This window comes from Dermacentor variabilis, chromosome 1 (genome assembly GCF_050947875.1).
Source record: "Dermacentor variabilis isolate Ectoservices chromosome 1, ASM5094787v1, whole genome shotgun sequence".
In the NCBI taxonomy this organism is placed as follows: domain Eukaryota; kingdom Metazoa; phylum Arthropoda; class Arachnida; order Ixodida; family Ixodidae; genus Dermacentor; species Dermacentor variabilis.
In genome coordinates, this window is record NC_134568.1 from 102549108 (window position 1) to 102573492 (window position 24385).

The 24385-nt window shown below is 45.8% G+C and overlaps 1 protein-coding gene across 1 annotated transcript in view; it reads left to right on the forward strand.

The window, feature by feature from the left end:
• The first annotated feature begins 350 nt into the window (after window positions 1-350).
• The window catches only part of LOC142579659 (uncharacterized), a 64984-nt gene continuing 40949 nt past the window's right edge, over window positions 351-24385 (forward strand). The window contains exons 1-2 of the mRNA XM_075690117.1: window positions 351-645; window positions 2522-2633. Coding sequence (XP_075546232.1) covers window positions 607-645; window positions 2522-2633 — 151 coding nt within the window. The 5' untranslated portion in view covers window positions 351-606. The remainder of the gene's footprint in view (window positions 646-2521; window positions 2634-24385) is intronic.

Consider the following 24385-nt stretch of genomic DNA (forward strand, 5'->3'; position numbering starts at 1 on the left):
AATCTGAACCCAGACAACACTACACAGCAAGTATTCACGTCAAAAATGAATATATGAGAAAATCATCACTGTATTCCTGACCTTCGCAGATGAGAAAGCTCCCGCAGTTATTCTATACGGTCCTTGGACCCGAGAGACACATGAACTGCGTCAGAACAGCCTTCGTAATGTTGGATGACCGTGACAAAGACGTGGTACCTAGTGACCATTTCGTCCTTGCCAACGAGAAAATATCCCCAGTAGCGGTTTCATAGGAAAACCCCCTTCCTTTGCTGTTGCGACCCAAAGATCCCCTTCTTTCCCTGTTGTTGGACGCGGATTCCCCTAGGCCGAAAACGTGTGCACGCCAAGCTGGTTTTCTTATTCATGTGCACACTGTGTTGCCGACGAAAACAAATTTCGCATGTAAAAAGTCAATCAGTTCACTCATGCGCTGCGTCCTCAGGAGATTGACGCCCCTGGTACCTCAGAGGGCCGTGTCTATACGAGGGAGAACCGATCCCACGCGGGAAAAAAAGAAAAGGTGGTTTTGCGTACGCAGCTGAGTAATCAGTGAAGTTGCTTCATAGTACAGGTTTAGACGCACCTTCGCTAAGTTTAAGGTTCATGAAATGCATTCGTTTACCCAGCATTTACTTCCATTTGGTGAGTGCCATGCGCGCGAGTCGATACCACACGGGAACGTTAAAGTTCGTCTTTTTTTAGATTTGATGAGGCAATGATTTCTCGCGCACATTGTGTGATGATAAACGACTGATTATTTCTACTAGCCAGTACCTAGTGCGGCCAGCTGGGACCGCGTGGTTTCCAGCTGGTTAGATTTAACATATTAGCTATTTCTCTCAAATATGTTACTGATATATGTAGGTTAAAGCTCCTTTTTCAAATATTTTACAATATAAAGTTAGAATTAATAAGGAAATTTACCTAAAGAAGCTGTTTTATATTTTCAAGCGCAACAATCATACCCTAAAATCATAACCTAAAAATTAATTCGTGAACACCGGCCCAGGACGTCCTGTTCGCTAGGGTTCCTTTTTCTCCAAAGTGCATAGCGGAACGGAACAAGCTGCCTGCAGAGCAAGTATGTTGCCAAAATGAAGAGTTGTTTGTACCACAACTGCTGTAACGCCCAAGGGAAATGCGTGGGGGTCGTTCTTGACTAAAGAAAGAAAGAAAAAGGAAATATGCTACACAAACATAATTATTTCACATGTGCAGAGCAACCAGCACGATTCTGATTACTGGATGCGAGTGTTTCTAATGAAGCCACTAAGCCCAGTCTGCAGCTTGTTCCATCACACACTGCAAATATGCCACGGATATGTGAGAAGTAGTGAAAAAAAAAAGTGTGTTAGAGCTCTGAGTGTGCTTAAAACTGTGATAGGCTATGGTACTTATACTGTCGATTGTGACGAATATGTTTACTTATTTTTTTGCATAAGCAGTTTCCACAGAATCTCTCCAATGTATAGTTTGTATTATGCACACCATCGCAGATTTTTCATATTGGTACTGCGAAGCAAGGTCTGCCAGAGTACACTTTTGTTACTCTTGTGCTGCATTGGCTAGCACTGAAAACAGTTGTTTTCTTTCTGTTGTCAGGGATGCATAAGCCTCTTTGTGTCTGGCAGTGTTGTACTCTTATTACGGTGCATGCTGCATTGCCAATGTGGAATCGCTCTCTGTAAACATGCCGACAGAGTCCTCTAAAACGTGCTGCCTCCATGTATGCAGCCTGAGTGAGTGAAAAACAAAACTATGGTTGAAAATTTGACATGAATGCAGGAGAGGTCTTCTTACTATTTCATTGCCATATGCTGAAGACCTAAAGACCATCATATTTTTCTGAGTTGACATATATGCAATAGTGTTAAAAGCAAAAGAGTGCTAACTTGGGCCGGTCTGTACATGTTCAAGCAAAATAGAGCATCAGCGCATATGGGACAGAAGGAAAGAGTTGATGTGGACGATTCGTGCCTCATGAGAAAGCCCCAAGCAGTGTCTACAGAGCGAGTGTCTGCCAAAAGGGAGTTGTTTTTTCATTGATGTGAAAAGCTTCTATTATTCATTAGTGCACAATTTGGCTTGCATAGAATTGAGCCAGTGCATCGACCGCTATGGGTGCATTTGTTTCCAGTACTTGTACAGCATTAGCATTAGCTATTTCTTAAAAAATTGTAACTGTTATTTGCACTCCACATTCATTGAGTACAATGGTCAGTTTTTTTATTTAAAAAGAAGATGTGTGCATTGACTTGTGTCTAGCTCTATTTCTTAGCAACCTGCTGCTAGAAAGTTATGACAGATGCCTTATGAACAGCCTGCAACAAACAGCCACTATGAAGATCTTCAGATTTGTAGACAATTTTGTAGTTATTTCTGAATATAACCATTAAACACAGCACTTCATTTGTTTGCTAGTTCAAACACACATGCCAAGTGCAGTGGGGCTTTGGACGAAAAGTGGGAGACTATATTCACATCACCAAAACCTGATGTGGCGATGTTGTATTGCCAGACACCACAGATGTACGTGTACACAAACATCTATGATGTCGCTGCTGAAAGTTGGGACGGTTCATCACTTCACAAGATAACAAGGGAGAAAGGGTCTCCTTGCATTTTGAAGGGTAAGTGCACAATTGCAAGGACCAATTTAGCAGCTTTCAGTGACACGAATCATTGCACTATGCAGGCTGGCTGGCACGTGCTTGAGCTGTTTGTAACAACATGTGTCTGCCACCCCGAGTATCAGTGACATGAACAGTCTCCTATGTAATGCCCAAAGCCATGCTGCACTTGGTGCACATTTTGAACTGGCCAAATAAAAGTTGGCATAATTAATTATTTGTGGTGCTCTCAAAGAATGGAGGCTTTCAAATAAAAAAAGCAGGCACAACAATTTCAGTTCATTACTCCTATAAAATGATTAGCCTGTGAGAGCTACGGGTATGTAAAGGTTTTGCAAACTTTATATATAAAATTTATTTTAGGAGGTACAGTGGTGATGTTCGAGTTCACTAAAGCATGCAGAAAATGTAAGCATTCAATGTGGCCATGAGTTGTAGGTGAGGTTAAGTTCAGTCTGAGAAAGTCGGAGGAAGGTGAAAAGTCCCTGTCATATCTGTGAAAGTTAAAACCCTACAAACAAATTGAAGATGTATAAATACTGGAACCCTTTTGTACTGCAGGGCATGTCAAAGATAAAGCTGCTGGTGATTTGTGTTTACAACAGAGCAAGTGAATAATGCATATATGCATGCAATGAGATATACTAAGGATCCAGGACCCAGCTTCTGACTTCCTTCTGTTCTACCTATGTCAGCGCATGGTGCATCATACCACATCTGCTTCTCTGCTACAGGCTGGTGGCAATGAAAGCAATGCTTGAATGAGGACGGCACTGTGCACCAATTGTGACTGAAATATTTCTCAAAACTGCAGAGTCTTCATGAGGTTTAAGCACAAGAAAATTTTTTTATGGAAATCTGGTGCTGACTTGTAGCTAGGGGGCACCTAGCTTGTCAAAGTACATGGAGGTATTTAAGTTCATCACTTTTAATTGGCAGCAACAAAATAAGCTCTGTTGCCATTTTTTGATCGCAGCTAAGTAGAGTTAAAAATTTGGTATATTTATAACATACTAATTAAGATATAGAACTTCAATAAGAAAGAACGTGAACTATCTAGTAAAGAGGCATCTTTAAAGACCGCACAAGTGTAAGTTGTTATACTATATGGTAGTGACAGTGCAAACGAAGGAAAGGTAGATCTAATCTTTCTCCGGTGTAGATAGTCTCTCTGCGGAGACTTCGGGTCAGGGCAACCCTTACACCAGCCATCACTATTGCTGCGGTCGACCATATGATGACATTGTCCAGTTTCTGAAGCGTTCCACTTCTTTAATTGGCTGCAGCTGATGCCCACCATCTACTTTGGATGTGCCCTGGGACAAAGGCACAGTTTGCAAAAGTGTACTTAGAGGTGTGAAACTGAACAGTGATCAAGCCAAAGACTATGAACTATGGATTATGGACAACACATTCTATAAGTCACTGTTGCAGTACCGGCATGAAACGGGCCTACATGCTTATATTTAATTTCATAGTAACATTACGCCATGTTACAACCTAAGCGAAAAAAGCCCCAAAGAACACTGCTTATCTTGATAGTAGAGCACTTCTTCGAAGACCTTCAAAAAAAAAAAAAACACTTCATGCTATATGTATTGCAGTATCAAATAGACCCGAAGAGTTGTGTGGATAGTATTTCATTGCAGTGGAAATTATGTTTAGAGACAGGTACTGCAATTCATTGTCATTATTCTGCTACACAGAAGATTTTTGTAAAAAGTTTCAATATTCAATTAAATCAGGATAAAAATGCAGTAATAAAAGATGTTATTTATATTTATGTATTTATTTACAAATATTTCACAGACTCCATGTAGGAGTATGTTCCCTAGGAGTGTATCTTTACTGCTAAACAAAAAAAGAGGTTGCTATAGTTTGAAGAAAGCTTGCTAAAATGGCAACATATATCAACTGCCTGTTGTAGCTTTGAAATATGTGCAGGGAAATGTCTTGTCAAAAGACTTTGGAACGGAGTTCATCCAGAGTCCTCAGAATTAATTGTCAAGATATACATTATATATTAATTATTATACAATGTTATACAATTATTATTATACAATTATACTGTGTTGGGAGACCATAGTCTTACTATGTCCTCCCAACACAGCTGCATGGAAGCAGTTGGGGATGCCCTCATGTGACACTGACATAAATTCCAACACTGTTTGAGGCCGGCCCGGGGCTACAGTATATATTACTTGCAATAAACACTTTGTAGCTGAGTATAGCATCTGTGGTGGCCATTCATCAATGCATCCAAGAAAGATATGCAATCTCAAAAAACACTGAAGTGTGGTGTCCCATTCCTTTGATTGCTTCTTTGATCTTATATGTAGCCTTATGAGCATGCACTAAAAAATATCCTTGAAAGTGATCGATCAAGAACACAGACCGATATGTGATCTTAGCTCAGTAATATAATTTAAAATCAATTAACCTGCCTTCTTTTCACTCACTCTATAGTCACAGGTGTGCGTGATTTTGAGGTGCATATATGAATTTCTATGTGTGTGCCACAACTTTCCACCGGTGAACTTCCATCTAGGTTCTCCCTGCTCCAATCCAGCCCTTCCCACCTCAGAAATAAATAAAAAAATTGGTAAATGGGTGCACGTTACATTTATTTATTTATTTCAAAATACCCCTAAAGGCCGCCAAAGGGGTATTACATAGGGAACCGATACATGAAAAAATACGAGCTTTGCGCGTTACGGAAAGAAAAACAACTAAAGTACACAAAACTTATACAAAATTTTTACAAAAAAACCCCCACAAAAGTTATACAAAAGTACGATGTCTACCAAAATACACAAGTAAAACAATATACAAAACACATTAGTCAAGTGAAACTCGGATAGAAAATACAAGACTGTCTGAGAAAACAAATTAAGGGAATTAAATAGGCACAATGTAAAAAGTAAAACGAGGTGTTGCTCGAAACTGCGTCAGTTGTCACCTTAACAAATTGATGAGACATGAATACACTTGTACAATGTGCATGCAGAACGGTAAGACAAATGATCAAAACAATATATACACTGAACAACGTATGAAGAAACAGTACATGATGGATATTTACATGTAACTATTGTGTAAAAGTTCCTGAAAGGTTGCGAAATCGGTTTGAGTAGCAATGTGTGATGGTAGGTTATTCCATGCAACAATTGTTCGGGGAACGAAGGAGTTAGCATAGTTAGCTGAGTGACAACTGATGCGTTTTATCTTGAAGATATGGTCTAGCTGTGCGTGGAAAGAAGGCTGTCGCTGGTTCGAAGATGCGGTGAAGGTGTGGATGATGATAAAGTTTGTGCAGCAGCGAGAGGCGGGCAATTATGCGGCGATGAGATAAGTCGTCAAGCTGAGCGCGAGTTTTCAGTGCTGAAATGCTAGTATAAGGTGAATAATCAGAAAAAATGAAATGGGCCGCGCGGTTTAGCAGTGATTAGATTTCTTGAGTGATATATGTTTGAAAAGGATCCGAGATAGCTGATGCATACTCGATTTTTGGGCGTAATAATGTGCTGTATGCTAGTCTGCATAGTTTAGCTGGAGCATGCTTAAGGTTGCGTTTGAGGAGGCCTAAGGAGCAGCTAGCTGATGCCAACGTCAGGCGGGTGTGATGATGCCACGTTAGATCAGACTGTAAGTGAACACCAAGGTACTTATATGAAGTTGTAAGTTCAATTATGTTGTTATATATTACATACGATGTTGGAATACAGTGGTTGCACCTAATAAATAATACTAACTTCATTTTATCTGTATTAAGAGTCATCAACTATGTTGAACACCATGTGTTAATACTGTAGCGTTAAGATCGGTTTGAAGAATATCTTTGTCATTGTCGCATGAAATTAATCAATATATTACACAGTCATCGGCAAAAAGTCTGATGTGGGAATACACACAGTTAGGCAGGTCATTATTATAGATTAAGAAAAGTAAAGGGCCAAGAATGCTGCTCTGCGGAACACCGGAGGTTGCTTTGGTAGAAGAGGAATTACTGTTGTTAACAGACGTATATTTTACTCTGGATGAGAGGAAATCCTTAATCCATCCAATAACGGTTGGGTGTATGTTAAGGTTCATTAGCTTCAGTATTAGCCTATGGTGAGCAACATGATCGAAAGTTTTAGAAGTCCAGGAAGATAGCATCAACTTGAAACCGTAGGTCTAGGTATGAATGTAAGTCATCTAAAAAAGCCGGCTAACTGTGTTTCGCATGAATAACCATGACGAAAGCCATGTTGGTAATCAACAATAATTTTGTGGTCTTCTTAGTAGTTAATGATTTCAGTATACAAGATGTGTTCAAGTAATTTACAAATAGTACTAGTTAAGGAAATGGGGCAGTAATTTAATGGGGTGAGTTCGGTCTCCGGACTTAAAAAATGGGTATGACTTTTGTTACCTTCCAGTCGTGTGGAATAGTATTAGTTGATAAAGACTGCGAGAAGAGTGCACACAATATAGGTGATAAAACTAGGTGACAAATATTTTAACACTTTATTATTAATGCCAGTGTGATGCGGAAGAAACTTTAAGTTTATTTAGTAAAGAAGAAATACCTGCTTCGCTAACAATTATTTCTGGCATTGATATGTTAATGAGATTGTCAAGGGTTGGTGATGATGTGGTGTCTTCCTGTGTAAATATAGATGAAAATGCGCGATTCAATAAATCGGCACATTCCGAGTGGTGGACCATATCACCGTGCTCATCAACTAGTATTAAATCGGGATAGCTCTTCGGGTCTATTACACGCCAAAAAACATTGAGGATGTTGAGGATGTTGTTGCACATGGCATGTATGCCATGTGCAACAAATAACAATTCCTGGGATGTGAAATGCTGGGAAATGTGAACAAGTATGTTATGTTGAATTCCAATGGCAGATCTAGATCAAGTTTTTCTGCTCTGTATGGAGCAATCTTATTCCAATGGCAGAATGGGAGCGTGAGCTGTGTATTCCAATGGCAGATTGGGAGCAGCCGCTGATCCCAGATTGCTACGTGGAGCAAAAATATTTGCTCCGCCGAAATCGGCAGATTTGACCGGAAGTCCTCGTGACGTATTTCCTTCACCCGCCTCTGCTTCCTGTCACGGTTGCCTGTTTCCGGTCGCGAGCAGCTATGGACATGGGAAACGTGGACGCCGCTTCGCGCCGTGCGATTTTGTTCGCGCTCCTAGACAGCTCCGACTCGGACAGTACGATTTCCAAGTCGAGTGATGATTCTTCTGACACGGACAGTGAAATGTGGTGGTGGCTTGCGCTTCCAAGCGCTTGTTCCTCTCTCTATTCTAGCGCCCTCTCACTTGATTTTCCTGTACTAAGTGCCCCCGCGGGAGCGCATGCATTCCCTTCGCAGATATGGTGTGAGCAGATGAGAGCGATCTCAGTCGGAGTGATGCGCTCCGTTCGTGATCCGGCCGAGCGCTCGCTATCTACCATTGGAATTCAACATTAGTGTGCTAAATTCTTCAAAATTACCTGTGCTGTAAGCTGACAGCATCACATTGCTCTGTACATGCTAATGTGTACTGGGAGACATGTCCGTTGTTACATCTATTTTTTGCCATATTGTGCGTGTTATACATTGAAACCTCGTTATAACGAACAGTTAAAAAGTCTGAAATTAGTTCGCTATATCCATAATTCGTAATATAAAATTTCGTAAAAAATACATGCAAGAGGAGCAAAATTCAATCAGAGAAGGCACAGCAACTCGAACGATGCTTACTTGGGTCACGTTCATTTATTTACGCACAAAGAACTGCGTTATCGCGGCCTGCTTCTTGGTGTTGATCGCATTCCGTATCACGCCCTGTTCCACAGTTTGCAAACACTCAACAAGGGCAAACCCACTGCCCTCAATAGCACTGCAGTGGCGGCGTAGTAAATCCAACGCAGCAAGTGCTTCTTGTGAAGTCGGAATGTTCTCATCGTCTACGTGGTCAGCCTGAGCTTCGTCTGCGGAATGTTCAGAGACTTCCGCAGCGCCGCACAACACACTTGTAGTGCAACGAAGCCTGCCGCCTGCTATTAACGTGAGGTAGGGCTTGGCGTCACGAAGTTCGTTATATCCGTTTTATGCCAAACCGCGTTCGCTATAGGAAGTTAAAAATACATGTGTTTGACAAAAATATTTCGGAAGAGTTCGATATATTCAATAATTCGTTATATGCGTGTTCGTTATATCGAGGTTTGACTGTATATTGATTGTATTTATTACTTTTTATATGGCATCGCTTAATGTTTCTTCTATGGTTTCAGTATACCTGTTTTGAATTAAAACAGTGTTGCTATACTGAAATCAGCAGGGTCAGGACATAGGCCATTTGGGCTGTAAGTCACGTTTATATATACCTATATGGGATGCATTTAATAGGGATATCACTTCCTGTTCATGCCACAGCTCCCATGAGAATAATTTTCAGATTGCGTTCCTGAAAGTGTCGCTGCAGTCAGGCATTTCTATGAATGATATGTGCGTTACAATAACATAGAAGAATCCCTTAAAGCAGCTACTGAAAAAATATATACAGCTTTGTTTTGCGTTATCGGCAAGATGATGTGTTATTGCCTCGTCAAAAGTATACGGGCTTATCTGAGGAGTTTTGCCATATTAATAAAAAATTCTCTGCTCTAAGCTGCTTGAATAACTTGTTGTGGAACATGTAGATGAAACACTGGCAGAAATGGCTGAGAACTGTGTAAAATGGACTTACACTTACCATCTACCTGCTATACAGGCTTTCAATTTTAGCATGAAAAGTGTGCTGCAGCAAAAGTTGCTGACTGACCTTGCGTATATAGGTACCATATTTAGCAAGTATTCTCTAGCTGTTATCTACCCTTGATAAATCTGCAGGCTCCCAAATTTAGCACAAAAACATGCAACTGAAGAAAAAAATATGTTGATGTGATTTCTGACAACCAGTAGTCTTTGTAAAGTCTAGGGCATGCACACTATACCAGGAAGAACATCATGCCGAAATGCGTATGCCCTACTGTAACGGTAATACTGGAATGTAATGACTTGGCACTTTATGTTAGTTTCTCTTTAACTTATTGATGCTGTAATTGTGTACCAGATAATGCAGAATACATATGTACTTTTTTGCAAACACTTTTCAGCACAGCTAGGTGGCAATGTTTCCCCAATTGTGAGGCATGAACAATTACGTGGATTTTTGTTTGTAGTCACTTTGTAAATTTGAGGCATGTGCAGTTAAAAACTCGATATAACAAACTTCAGTATAACGAAATTCTCGATATAACGAGGTACTTAAACTTTTTAACATATTTTCGATTGAACACCCTGTATTTTTGACCTCATTGTAATATGAAGTGTGCTTATACGTTATTTCAATAAAACGAAATTCCACTGTCGCTGCGAAGGAATACTGACGCATTAAATATGGCATACAGCCACGGGCGTAGATGATCAAACGGTTGAATTACATGCCATTGCTTGCTATATCGCACCTCTCAAATCGCGCTCCGCGCGACTGAGAGCAGCCACCGAATTGGAGCGCCTTCGCTGGTAGCGGCGAATTCAGCTGGTCATAACCTCCGAAATCTAAAGTCCCTTGAACTGAGGAGAAAAATGGCGCGAACGAAAAAGACAAGCAAAACGCAAGATCCATGCGTTTCCAAGGGCAACGGCAGGGTGACCAATCGTCGTGCAGAAAAACGGGGGCAAAACTGGTTGTCGCGACGGGCACGCGCAAGGGGCGAGAAGGAGGCGAGGAGGTCACGCGGTGGCGGCAGTGTTCAGAGTGGCGGTACTTTCAAATTATCAAGGGACTTTAGGCTGGCTCGGCGCTTTAGCCCATTAGCTCGGCGCAGCGAACGTTTTTGCTCTCTGTGCTACCGCTATGCCGTGCTGTTGCGCATATAATTGCAGCAAGAAGCTTGAAGATGGTTTTGCCGTTTTTATGATACCACAAGGAAAGCGTAACGGCTTGCGCAGGAAGCAGTGGCTGCACAACATTGGCTGAAAGAACTTTGTTGCGACAAAGAACAGCGTGGTTTGCGAGCTGAGGCATCTTTCTTATTGCTCATAGTAAAGCACCGCGTAATGCTACATTTTTAAAATTCTTCTGGCCTGCTCAACAGCGTTTTTGTTGCGGCAATTTGTACGTTGCATAAAAATGCGGTTGTCCTCAATATGCTTAATATTCTGCGGCGGCTCCATTACCTCGCACGTCACCAACTGTTGTTATTCAAGAGAGTTTTAGTTTAGGGGACGCAAGCGGCTTGCGTACGCAAGAACTAGGGGCGACGGTTCTGCGCATGCGCAGACCGCTACGTCTACTTGCGTCCTTGGCCGGCCGAAAACATCACTGCCCCTAAGTGGTCACGTTACCCACGTGACTCTCGCGGTGTAGGAGAACTTACGAGTAGCTAGCGGGTAGATAATCTACTAAATCTTTCGCCAAGTGTCGACAGACGTCGTTTTTATATATATTAGAGAGCTTTAGCGTGTCCGGTATTCGGATAAACGCCTTTGGGGCGTTGGGGCGGAGCCATAAACGGGAGCGACCTAAAACCCCTCAATTTCCCAAAGTAGCGCCATTCACTTCCCTCCTCCTCCGCTCGGCGCGGCCTCGACGGTGGCGCCGCCGGTGGTGGGCCTACCGTAGCAGACGACGGCTAACACTCTACGGGAGGAAATCCGCAGAAAAGTTCGTTCGAGCCCTGCGGAGCAGTTTTTTCACTCGAGATCTTTCTTCGTCAGTCGGTAACTGGCCTTTAGAATTTCGTGTTGGAATTGCGGAAGAAATAGCGAAAAGGACCATTATTCAAGGCGTATTTAAGGCGTAAAGCGCGCGACGTTGAGAGTTCGTGTTGCTGAAACACGACGCAAGCACGCGGTGTACTCAAATACGCGCGTAATTACCAAAGTTTCAGGTGTTGACGGCGTGAAAGTATGTGTACGTGGTTTTCGTAGGTTCATTTACGTACCTGCAGGATACTTTTGTTCGGCCGGCGCGTGAGAGATTGCTGACCGCACACAGCCGGAATGGCTGTGTGCGGTCAGCAATGCCTGGCAACAGGACCGTTTCTTTCATTGCGGGGTGCTTTGGTAATCGTGACGATATATTGTTTTTTTTTTTTACAAGTACTGCTCCAGGAGGGCACATGTAATGGCTAACGGAGGCCTCTGAAGAGCACGTGACATTACAATAATGCAGGCGTCGCAAGGAGTGTTCGCATACAAAATTGGCTGTCCGCGATCTTATACCCCCTTGGCATGTACAGGCTTCGGCGAGCCCCATCCAACCCTGGTTCTAGCTTTGGTGTTCCCGTTGCCGCTTTGGTGCCCTGGAGGCGCCGTCAATAATACGAAATAATGACAAGGAGTTACAACTAGTAAATAAAATTTATTGAAGAAATACAATCGCGCCGAGGCGCCAACTTCTGAAGCTGCGCTAGCGCGCCTGCGCGAATATTATGAAACGCCAACGAGGAATTTACCGGTCCACGTACGATTCTATGATCAAAGTGCACGTTAAACATCCCCAGGTGAGCTAGATAATGTTATCCGGAGCCATCCACTACGACCTGCATCCTCGCTTTAGTCGCTTCGGAACGTTAAAAACGTTAATCACCACAAACCAAATCAATACATGCGGGCGTACATTCGAAGCTAAAAGACTGCATCGTAAGTCATATTGAGCCTTGCAAAGGCCTTGAGAATGTGCTAACTTCTGGTGGAGCCTAAAACACACCCTGAGTAAAGTCGCTTTTATGTCACAGGCCAGCTGCAGATGCGTGCATTTCACCGCAAGACGAAATTACATGAAACAAAGAGAGCACATTCGAAAAAAAAAAAAAAGTCAAACAACGCGCTAAAAACCACGCAGAGCATGAACACACTTTTTCGAAGCGGAAGGCGTGAACTAGGCTCGAAATAAGAGGTTGTGAGTAGCCGTGGCTCTTCACTAAGCCATGCGTTCTTTGCCACTTCCTCGAAGTCAGCCCGCCCGATCCTGCGAATCCACACTTCTTGCGTTGCGGCCGCCGGACGGCAAAGCAAAAAGCTTTTTGCCCGCTGTTGTAATCGCACCGCTGGCGCGAGTTGTTGGGAACTCGGCGTTGACGCCCGTTGTTGCACCTGGGTCGCAAGCCCCAAGGGTAGCGTTGGCCTGGCGGCCTGGGGTACAACTGGAAGCATCCGAAGGTCCCGGCAAAGCATGAGTCGACTGGTAACAACAAAACAACTTGTTTATTCTAACATCGCAAAGAGTTGGCGGTCAGGTTGACCGAAGTAGAGAGACGGGAGTGCACTTTACTCAACAGAAGAAATCGGAGCCCTCTTGGCGTCCGGGGGCAGCTGCTTTTATACTCTCGCAGTTGAGGGCAAGAAGGAACCCCTCTATAGACGAGCACGTGACTGTGCCGCTCGCGCACAATGGGATAAGGTGGCGCAGCGACGTGTCGGCGCCACTCGGACCCCCCTTGCTTCACAGTTGTTGGGAGCTCCTCTCCCCGGCTGCCGCGCTTCGACAAGCGTGGGCACAATGGGAAGAGAAGGAGGAGCAGCCGCCGTGTCGGCGCCGCTCGGACCCGCTTGCTTCACAGTTGTTGGGAGGTCCTCTCCCCGGCTGCCGCGCTTCGACAAGCGTGGGCACCAATATGCACATACACTCACACACGCACATGAAGACACGTGGCATTGGAACATGCCTGGACGCGCTTGGCAGGGAGGCGTAGCGGCGGCGCCGAACGGGCCAAAATGTCTGCCGCTTTGAACGAAGCCCCGGCGTCCGTTGCATCCGCGCCGGCTAAACCGCGCGTCGTAGGCGAAACGTAACAGACCGCCCCGCCGGGGGAAGGAGATCCCGATGGTCAGGGGACTGCATCCGCTGTCCGGAGGGATGTCGCTCGATGATGCTCATAACCGAAGTCGGGCGTCCCTCGACGTTTCTTGAGCGCAGCGCACAGAGAAGGCCTCGTTCTCTCGTTCAGGTTCGCACGGGACACTGCAAAGTGACTTCGGGAGAGTTCACATTTTTGTTCTCGTTCCCGGCCAGAGTTAGAACTACGCTGAAACTCAACCGCTCAGTCAGCAAGCACGGCACAACCCTCACTAAGCCCTGCCAGGCTCTTTCCCCTTTTATACCACTGCCTAGTTCCTTAAAGTAGTCTAGCAGCACTCAGAACGCGTCCACAAATTGGAAAATTGCACTAGAAAGCATATCATCACTTGGAAACACTAAACAAAAGCAATATGTTAAAAATCCTGCCTCAGGAAGAAAAACATCAGTAACAATTTTGAGGCTGATTCCTACGTTAGGGCTTCGACTTAAGCCATCGGCGTTAACGTTGAGACTCCCCTTTTTGTAACGCACCTCAAAGGAATATTGTTGCAAAGCGAGGCTCCAGCGCAGGAGGCGGCCATTTTTGGGAGAGATGGTCTGCAGCCATTGGAGAGGGCAGTGATCCGTCTCAATGATAAACCTCGAGCCGGCTAGATAGCATGACAATTTCTGAACGGCCCACACGAGACACGCACACTCTTTCTCGGTGGCGCTGTACGCCTGCTCACGACTGGTCAGCTTACGACTAGCATACAGGACGGGGTGTTCTACTTCTCCATTTTCCCGTTGGCACAGTACAACGCCCATGCCTCGCTCACTAGCATCGCACTGAACAACGAACCCTTTTGTATAGTCTGGCGATCGTAGCACAGGCTGGCTTGTAGCAACCTATCAAGTCCGTCTGACGTAGGCGCGATGAGCAAATCTGCAGATAGCTCTTCTAACTTTCCCGCATCGGGATTTCCCTCTCCAGTATCTGGTGCCTTTAACGTTACAGACTCAAGTTTATTCAGTTCGGGCGTGCTCTGAATATCGGCTTGCTGCGCCTCTGACCCTTTCTCATTGTTCGCCAACGTCGGCCCCGCAACTACCGCCTTTGCAGCGAGCTCCCGAACCTTCGATCTGGTTAAGGCCTGAACGCTAGCCTCACCAAACAAAAGCCCCTTCTCGCGCAGGAGGTGATCGGACCTGTTCGAAAATAGGTACGGGTACTGAGGGGGCAGCATAGATGACACTGCCGCCTCCGTCTCAAGCGCTCCGAATGGTCCTTCAATAAGCACTTTTGCTACGGGCAGACACACGCTATGAGCTTCCACGGCTTGCTTGATCCATGCACACTCGCCCGTGAACATATCGGGTTCTACGTAGGAGGGGTGAACTACATCCATCGTAGCTGCGGAATCGCGAAGCACTCGGCACTCTTTCCCGTTCACGAGGAGGTCTCGCATGTAATGCTCGAGAAGCTTCATGTTCTCGTCAGTGCTGCATATTGACAAAAACACAACTTTTGGTTTTGTTTCCGGACACTGCGCCGAAAAGTGACCCGGCTTCTGGCACGTATAACAAACGCGCGCTTGCCTCATCTCGAACCGCTTTCTGTCCGGACACTGCGCCGAAAAGTGACCCGGCTTCTGGCACGTGTAACACACGCGCGCTTGCCTCATCTCGAACCGCTTTCTGCGTTCGGCTTCGGCTGCCGCCGTCTCCTTACGTTTGGTCGGACTGCTTTCACTCGCATCCGCACTACGCGTGTCCCCCTTTAATCTCATGGGCGTGAACTTCGGCCTCTCAAACTTGGAGCCAAATTCACCCTTTTGACCGTCCTTAGCTCCGCGAGCCCGACGCGTCACAAACTCCTCGGCTAGCTCAGCGGCTTTAGCCACCGTACAAACGTCTGGCCTATCCAAGACCCAGTACCGCACGTTCTCAGGTAACCGACTATAAAACTGTTCTAGCCCGAAACACTGCAGAACTTTCTCGTGGTCACCAAACGCTTTCTCTTCTTTGAGCCACTCCTGCATGTTTGACATAAGCTTGTACGCAAACTCCGTATATGACTCACTTCTACCTTTCTCATTTTCCCGAAACTTCCGACGGAACGCCTCCGCTGACAGCCTGTACTTTTTTAGCAGACTCGATTTCACTTTGTCGAAATCCTCTGCCTCCTCTCTATCCAAGCGAGCGACTACGTCGGCCGCCTCGCCGGGTAACAAAGTGAGCAAGCGCTGTGGCCACGTTTCCCGAGAGAACCCCTGCTTCTCGCACGTTCGCTCAAAGTTAACCAGGAACAAACCAATGTCCTCTCCAAGCTTAAACGGCCGCATCAGGTCAGTCATCTTGAACAATACGCGTTCTCCTGCACCGTGTGCCTGACTTCCATTACGAGCGCGTTCCATCTCTATCTCGAGACGCTTCATTTCCAAAGCGTGTTGACGCTCTTCTTTTTCTTTCTCTTCTTTACGTTCACGCTCTTCTTTCTCTTTCTGTTCTTTAAGTTCGCGCTCTTCTTTCTCTTTCTGTTCTTTAAGTTCGCGCTCTTCTTTCTCTTTCTGTTCTTTAAGTTCGCGCTCCTGTCTTTTTGACCTCTCCTCAATAGTCTCAAGGCATTCCGACAGCTCGTCATCCTCAGCCTCTAACTCAAGAATAGCCTTTAGCAGTTCTGGTTTTCTGAGTTTGTCCGAGACATCCAGACCCAACTCTCTTGCAAGCTCCAACAATTTCGGTTTGCGCAACGACTTCAAATCCATGGCTGCTCTGAATGCTGCTTTCTCTACTGCCTATTATTGTCTTGCCGCAAACTAACCCGGTAGCAACGACAACCACAATTACCAGCTCTGTTTCTGACACTAACAAAAGCCTGGCAAAGCTCAGAAGAAGAAAGTCCCGCACTCACCAAACCTCGCAGCCAAGAATTCAGCGCAGTCGTTCCGCTGCAGGCAACCAGTCATCACACAGGGCTCGTTGCACTGCTCCCGGATGGTCGTTGAGCTGCTCAGCATACAGTCAACTGCATCTCTTCGCTGCTGGCCTCCGTTGTCGCGATCCCACCGCTGCCACCAGTTGTTGTAATCGCACCGCTGGCGCGAGTTGTTGGGAACTCGGCGTTGACGCCCGTTGTTGCACCTGGGTCGCAAGCCCCAAGGGTAGCGTTGGCCTGGCGGCCTGGGGTACAACTGGAAGCATCCGAAGGTCCCGGCAAAGCATGAGTCGACTGGTAACAACAAAACAACTTGTTTATTCTAACATCGCAAAGAGTTGGCGGTCAGGTTGACCGAAGTAGAGAGACGGGAGAGCACTTTACTCAACAGAAGAAATCGGAGCCCTCTTGGCGTCCGGGGGCCGCTGCTTTTATACTCTCGCAGTTGAGGGCAAGAAGGAACCCCTCTATAGACGAGCACGTGACTGTGCCGCTCGGGAACAATGGGATAAGGTGGCGCAGCGACGTGTCGGCGCCACTCGGACCCCCCTTGCTTCACAGTTGTTGGGAGCTCCTCTCCCCGGCTGCCGCGCTTCGACAAGCGTGGGCACCAATATGCACATACACTCACACACGCACATGAAGACACGTGGCATTGGAACATGCCTGGACGCGCTGGGCAGGGAGGCGTAGCGGCGGCGCCGAACGGGCCAAAATGTCTGCCGCTTTGAACGAAGCCCCGGCGTCCGTTGCATCCGCGCCGGCTAAACCGCGCGTCGTAGGCGAAACGTAACACCGCGCTGTGTCTGTTGCGGCAACCGAAGGCGCAGCAGCATAGCATCGCAATTAAGTTCTTGGCCCGACACATTCTATTACGCTAAAGGCACGTTCACACCGAAGGCGGAGCGGGCAAGCGGCCAAGCGGATGCGGCCAAGCGGCCGCGGATTTTCCGCTTTGCGGAAAATACGCGGCCGCTTGGCCGGATCGCGCCTGGACCGATTTTTTCCGCGCGGACAAGTTGGCCGCTTTGGCCGCAGCCAATCAGAGCCCGGCACTGAGGAAGCGCTGGTGAACGAATGTAAACGAATCTCTTTCTCTGGGCTTTTCGCTTATGTTCTTGAAAGGCGTAAACACGGCAAGTTGGGCCAGTTGGTTGGGATTCATAGTAAGGTTTGTGACAGCGCAACACAAGACAAGGACAAAAGAAGGTATAAAACGACGACACGGCGCCGTGTCGTCGCTTTATACTTCTTTTTTTTTTGGCCCTTGTCTTGTGTTGTCGCTTTTCAATATTTGTAACAGCGCTACACAAGGGGCGAGTAAAATGCCAACGATCTCGTCTTCGTCTGAGCTCATCATTTTGCAGAAGTAGATAGCGGACGGGAGCGCGCCAACCCACGACGAAAAAAATATCGAAAGTGCGCGTACAAACCCAAAGTGCCGCGAGATGGCGGCACGTCCCTGACATTGCTAAAGAAATTGCGAGATGCCCCGCCTTCCGACGCCAGGCAAGCTTGTCCGGTGTGAACAGGCGTACGCGCTCACCGCCTCACCGCGTTGAAAATCCGCTTGGCCGCTTAGACGCGCCGCTTTCGGTGTGAATGTGCCTTAACGCACTCCGCCAGTCCGCCTGCCGTACTTTCGTCGCGCAGGCCCAACAATGGAGGTCGGCGCGCGCTGGAAAGAAAAAAATATACAAAACCGTGGCGCCTGCTCCGCGCTGGAAAGAAAAAACATACAAAAGCGCGGCGCCTTCTTCCACGTGACACAGATTGGCCAATGGGGGAGCGGAGGAGGCTGAGGCGACAAGAGGCGTGGAGGAGGACGCGCCAGGGTGAGCGGGGTGGCGGAAAGATCTAAGAATGGCGTTACTTTTGAATAATTGAGGGGTTTTAGAGCGGCCTGCATGGTGCAGCCACCTGGCGGCGCAAAGCTAAAACTGACAAAAACAGCTAATGTTGCTGTAACCAAGTCTATTCTACTTCGCTGCTGGTGTAAATTTTCGGCACTGGCGTAATTGTGTTGCTGCCAAAAAATTATACCCGCAGCAAAGTAAAATACACTTGGTTACTGCAATCAGAGTCCTTCCATGTTTTTCTGGTCACGAAACTCCGCCGTCACGCTATGGGAGAGGTTCATATGCTGCCCAAAGGTGCCGCGACGCGGCGCCACTGTGCCACAGAGGGCATCGTTCGCGTACCGAAACGCGTGCGCAGTGCGAGGCGAGCTGAGTGATCGGGTGCGTTCTGTGCATGTGCTGCGCCATTTTTCGAGTGCTGGGCTGTTTAGTAGAAGTGGCGGGATTGGACAACGATGCCGAACACGTGTTGCAAGTAACAGCTGAAGAAGTAGAATGGTGGTATCTCTAACAAGCCATTTAAAAAAATGCTACATTTGTGATGTGGCTACTTATGTTCATTTGTTATTTGAGAGTTGTTTTGCCGTGTGTTATGAAATGCTTATGCTTTACACTTTCTTGTTTATAGAAACAATCGATTATGCATTCTGTATTTATTGCCATTCGTTTGCTGGTGTTTGTTTCCTGCCCCCAATGCATATCTCCCACGTTTGATGTTATTTCTTTATGTTTAATATATCAGTGTCATGCTTTTAACAAACTTCTTGCATTGTGAATGGTGGACCATTCGTGACCGGACGCCTCTGTGCTGTCTGTATTTCGCTCCGATTATTTTACATGATAAATAAATGATCGTGCTTGCATGTTGTTTTTGCACCAACACGTTCTATTTTTTAATCGAATTATAAAGTTTTTAACATATTGTAAATAGTTACGCATTAAGAACCAAGATACCTAGTCTCGTCGTTTCTGTGTCGAAACCACGAGCAGCGTGAATAAGTGCTGGGCTTACTGACGCTTCTAAACGACTGCTTGCTAACGCAATTGCCTAAATATAATACAGCTAATTTCAACTGCGCAGGTCTCAACACATCACGTTCGCCTTAATCCGTTGCTAAAAGCCGCACTAAAGACATTTAGTAGCGAAGTTTGTGTTGCATTAATCCTACCTAAATCTCATTCAGAAATGGCATCGCTTTGCAAAGAAATCTTAAGCGCACGGAGCAGCTCAATTTCCTTTTCTTTGTCATTAAGTATTCTACGGTAGCAGCCATTTGCAATAACAATTTGATTCTTTTGATCTCCTTATAAGATACTGCCCACAGTCAGAGTCCTTCTCTGCCACAGTTTGTGGCAGAGAAGGAACAATCTGGCGCTATGCGCAACGGAGAGTTGGCGCTTACTTACTGGTAACTGGGGGTGACAGCCCATATGTTTGCATCTGGTGATAAGTGGGACCACTGGCGCTTTGTTGCGAATGCGCGGCGTTTAATTTCAGGCAAATATTAAAAAGCGGAGCCCATTGAAGTGTTGAGGCGAACGGCGATGATGTAGAAATCGGGACCGAGACCACCCGGCCGTGTACAGCGGACGCATTTCGCCGGGGGGGGGGGGGGCAAAATGCAAAACACCAGTTTAATTAAATTTAGGTGCATTTTAAAGACATGTAGTAGCGAAGTTTGTCTTGCATTAATCCTATCTAAATGTCATACAGAAATGGCATCGCTTTGCCGATCTTTAGGTGCCTTTAAAGCCATTTAGTAGCGAAGTTTGTCTTGCATTAATCCTATCTAAATCTCATTCAGACGTTTATTTCCGTTTATTTAAATTTAGGTGCATTTTAAAGGATCCCAGGTGGTCAAAATTAATCCTCAGTCCCCCACTACGGCGTGCCTCATAATCGTATCGCGGTTCTGGCTCTTAAAATCCCAGATTTTTAAAATTTTTTTGTCGGAGACCGCCGCAAGCTCCATGTTATGTGCGGCTTTTTTTTCGTCCCAGTCGCTCATATCATGGCAGAAGACGCGCTCAGGCAGTAATTTAAGCATATTCAATGTTAAAAAATAGTTACGTGAAACTAAAGCGATGGTTGAGGAAGTTGAGAAAGCTAGAATACCGAGGCTGCCCCACACACAACCACAGCGGTAGCGGCGTTCGCATGCCCTCTTATGCACGGTTGCGCCTCTAGCGGCGGGCGCTGGCTCTATATGAAACCAGAGTCTTTCCATTTTTTTAAACATGGAAGGACTCTGATTGCAGTAACCAAGTGTATTTTACTTTGCTGCGGGTATAATTTTTTGGCAGCAACACAATTACGCCAGTGCCGAAAATTTACACCAGCAGCGAAGTAGAATAGACTTGGTTACAGCAACATTAGCTGTTTTTGTCTGTTTGAGCTTTGCGCCACCAGGTGGCTGCACCATGCAGGCCGCTCCCGTTCATTGCTCCGCCCCAACGCCCTAGTCTGCGTTTACCCGAATACCGGATACTCTAAACCTCTCTTTTAACTGCTTTTAATAAGAATAGTTTTATGTGCTTTACTTCATATGCTTGATTTCATGTTTTAAAAAAATGATAACGCAGCAAAGATCAGACGTTGATGGCGCTGCGAGCGCATGCGACCTCACTGCGGCTTGCGTTTGGGGCCGCTAACCTATAACGTGTTTCTGCTTGCGTACGCAAACGCACCCAATCGCTAGGGGCCCCACCTTCCCGCCTTCTTTCGCTGTGTCTATGTGTGAGTTTCGTGCCTTTAACCAAAGCCTAAAGACCGTTTGGCTGCCAGCTGAAACCCGAATTTGTTTAATAAACCGCGTGCCGCCACGGGACAAAAGAATAATCGTCATCGCACACCCTACTTTCAAATCTTGTTTTCGAATCATTCATCAGTTAGCCTATTTACGGGCTGAATGCTGCAACGCTGAGTAGAAAGCAATGATCGTAAAAGTCCAATAACCACTCTGCGGTTGAAACGAGGCCATGTGTAAGTGATGTTCTACCAATGTTGAATGGTTGTTTCGGGGTCACGGAAACTGCAGTGAATGTGGCAGCTTTTAATTTGTGTCTGTGTTACCTGTCTGTCTTACCTGTTTGTCTGTGTTACCTGTGCTGACATTTGCGAATTTTTTAACGTCGCATATTTCAACCAATATCACATCCGCGGCCTTTCTTTGTTATTTCGTAGCATCGGATGTGATGGATCCGTGGTAGAGGGCATAAAAATTTCGACCACCTGAGGTTTTATTAATATGCACCGATACCAAACTAGTACACAGCACCATGCGTTTAACCTCTATCGAAACTTGGCCGCCGCGGCTGGGTGTCTCCCACGTCCTCAGGATCAGCAGTCGAGCGCGATAACTACGGAGCCTATACATCTGGGCCGCTTTTATTGCTTCATTGTAGTTCGAAACGTAACTTATATTTGTTCTGTGGGATATTACACACTAATAGTACGAAATGAACCATTTCTGGCGCATTTTTATATTCTGGCGCATTTTATGTCGGTGAGGTATCAGAAGCACTGGGTCGCTGCTGCAGAGTATGTGTTCCTTCTTCTGCCGCAGGCGCCCCTTGTGGTAAAAGCCTTTCTTTTGGCGGCTTCCTGTGCTTAGGCATCGCTGAAAAAAGAGAAACCACAGATGTTGCATCTCAGCGGGTACATTATTTTATCATTATGAACGCACATGCTCCGAGTTATGCTACATATAGAGGGAAATTAAACAAAATACGAAATTGTCAGTAGCATGCCTCTGGATGGCAGGCGCAGATGATTCATCTCTCCATAAAAATAGAGGAAACGAGCTATTTCATTGACCGGTGGTATGAAGAGCATCTTGCTGTAATGTGTGTCTTTTCTGTCTCTGAAGAGACACCTCGATAGTCGCTCCATGTGACTAAGGATGGCCGGTCATAAGAGTGCTAAGCTAGAGCAACAAACCGGCAAAGACCGCAAGAAGGAACAGGATTAAGAAACAAGCTCCGCAAACTTTAGTTAGTGCGAAAATATGTGGCTTCTTACCTCTGAACGAGAAGAGCATTGGCACAGCATTGGGCTTCAATTTTTTCCAGCCGTCCGCCCGGTTCTGCTCGAAGGCGCTTTCTTCAAAATGTGCCTGCAGCACGGAAGCACGCAATGGTGACACCATCTTATCATTCTTTAAATTGAAAAGGCTTCACGCTAACCTTCTAAACAGCCCAAAATAACTAACACACACAGGGACTTTCACGAACAGTGATAAGTGAAATTTAGGGGCTTGCTAAAATATAATCAGGAAGAAGCCAAAGACTGTCGGCTTTCTCCGAACAAACAGGGACAGTGTGAGGAAATTCTACAATATGAACTAGAGGCGTGTGCGCTTTCCAAATTAAAATATTAAAGCTTCTTGCCTATACTGACAGGTGGAACAAGGGTAGTGAGCTAAGAAATCATTTTAAGTATAAAAAGTGGCACTCTCTTATATTATACGTATGCTCAAAAAGGCAATGTTGTAGGTCGACACTGGCGTCATGCTGTCCACAAAGTTCGAGGAGCACGAACACAACAGCTCTCTTTTTCGTGTAATTCTGTCATCACCCAAAATAAATTTCTGTCGTTGGATGGACACGTAGCCTTGAAGTCCTCATCAATCATCTCTTATCCGGTATTCAAATAATTCGCCGATCATCGGGTGGGGAAAAAATAGCGAACGCTCCGACAATGCATGATCAAATTACTCATGCCCAAGACACAACTACGTGACTTCTATACATAACAGTAACCACAAGTGGAATGTCACTAAATCAGTCATGATGAGTCGTGACATGACATGCTTGTCATGACTATACGTGCGTAATGCGTGGTCATAGGTTTCATCCCCCCACACACAGACACACGCATGAACACACACACGCACGGACACCAAGTACCGCCCGAGTTGGACAGCGGCACAAGAATAACGCCGGGAAAACACGTCAACACGGTCCGTATGTCATTACATGAAAGGCATGCTTAAAGCTCACCTTACCTTCTACTGCGCCATGCGTGTGCTATTCCAGCTAAGTACAAAATCAAATTCTACGAGGCACCGGTCACAAAGAGCGCACAACGTACGCGTACTGTACACCTGGACGCTCTTGCAGCCGGTGTGCAACAAGCGATTGAAAACAAAGCCATTTAGTCTTATCCACAAATAAAGAAGAAGAAAGGGGGTTAACCGAGGGGCAAGATTTTTATTAGTCATATCATGAGAAGCCAACAAACACTGACACCAAGGACAACATAGGGGAAATTACTTGTGCTTAATAAATGGAATGTAGAAACGATAGGTTAATGGAAATTAAAGTGGATGAAAAAACAACTTGCCGCAGGTGGGAACCGAACCCACAACCTTCGCATTTCGCGTGCGATGCTCTACCAATTGAGCTACCGCAAAGCTGTTTTCCCATCCACTTTCTTGGGTGTTTATGTGTACTAGTAGAACCCCGGGAGTGTTAGCCAGCGCCACCACTCACAGACCTTGGCGGCGGACGTGGAATGTCCTTGTTGCCGCAGGCGTCACGGCAACAAGGACGCCTGCGGCAACAAGGACGTCCGTGACTTAAAATTCCGCCGAGCAGTGTGCTGAGATCGGCAGCGATGTGCATTTTTAAAACCTTATAATAAATTACACGCTTTACGCAGAACACTTAGATGTGTCAATTAATGATCAGAATGACCTACTCTAACGACTCAGTACGTTTAAATAGTAGTTGCCCAGTTTTCTCTTTCTTTTTCGTGTGCGTGGATGTGTTTCATGTATATTTGGCTTTGAAGGATAGACAGAGCGTACTTTCGCGCCACGTGTTTCAGCACGTGCAACCGTTTGGGACGTTATAAACAGTAGTTTGGAAATCGCAAGACTTTTAGCTATTAGTGGTTGTAGTGTGCGTGCACTGGTATCGGTAGCGGGTGGTGCCTCGAGGTAGATGAGGGGACGGATGAGAATGGAAAGGAAATCGAGTCAATCGGCAAGCACTGTGATGTCAATACTAGGCTGAAGAAAATGGAGGCTTTCCAGGATGAGCTTGTCGAACAGGTCGAAGAGCCCAAAATGAGCTAAATATGGAGCGCGATGCACGAAAGGCAGTGGAAAAAGAGACTTCAGGCAGCGGAGGAAAAGCTG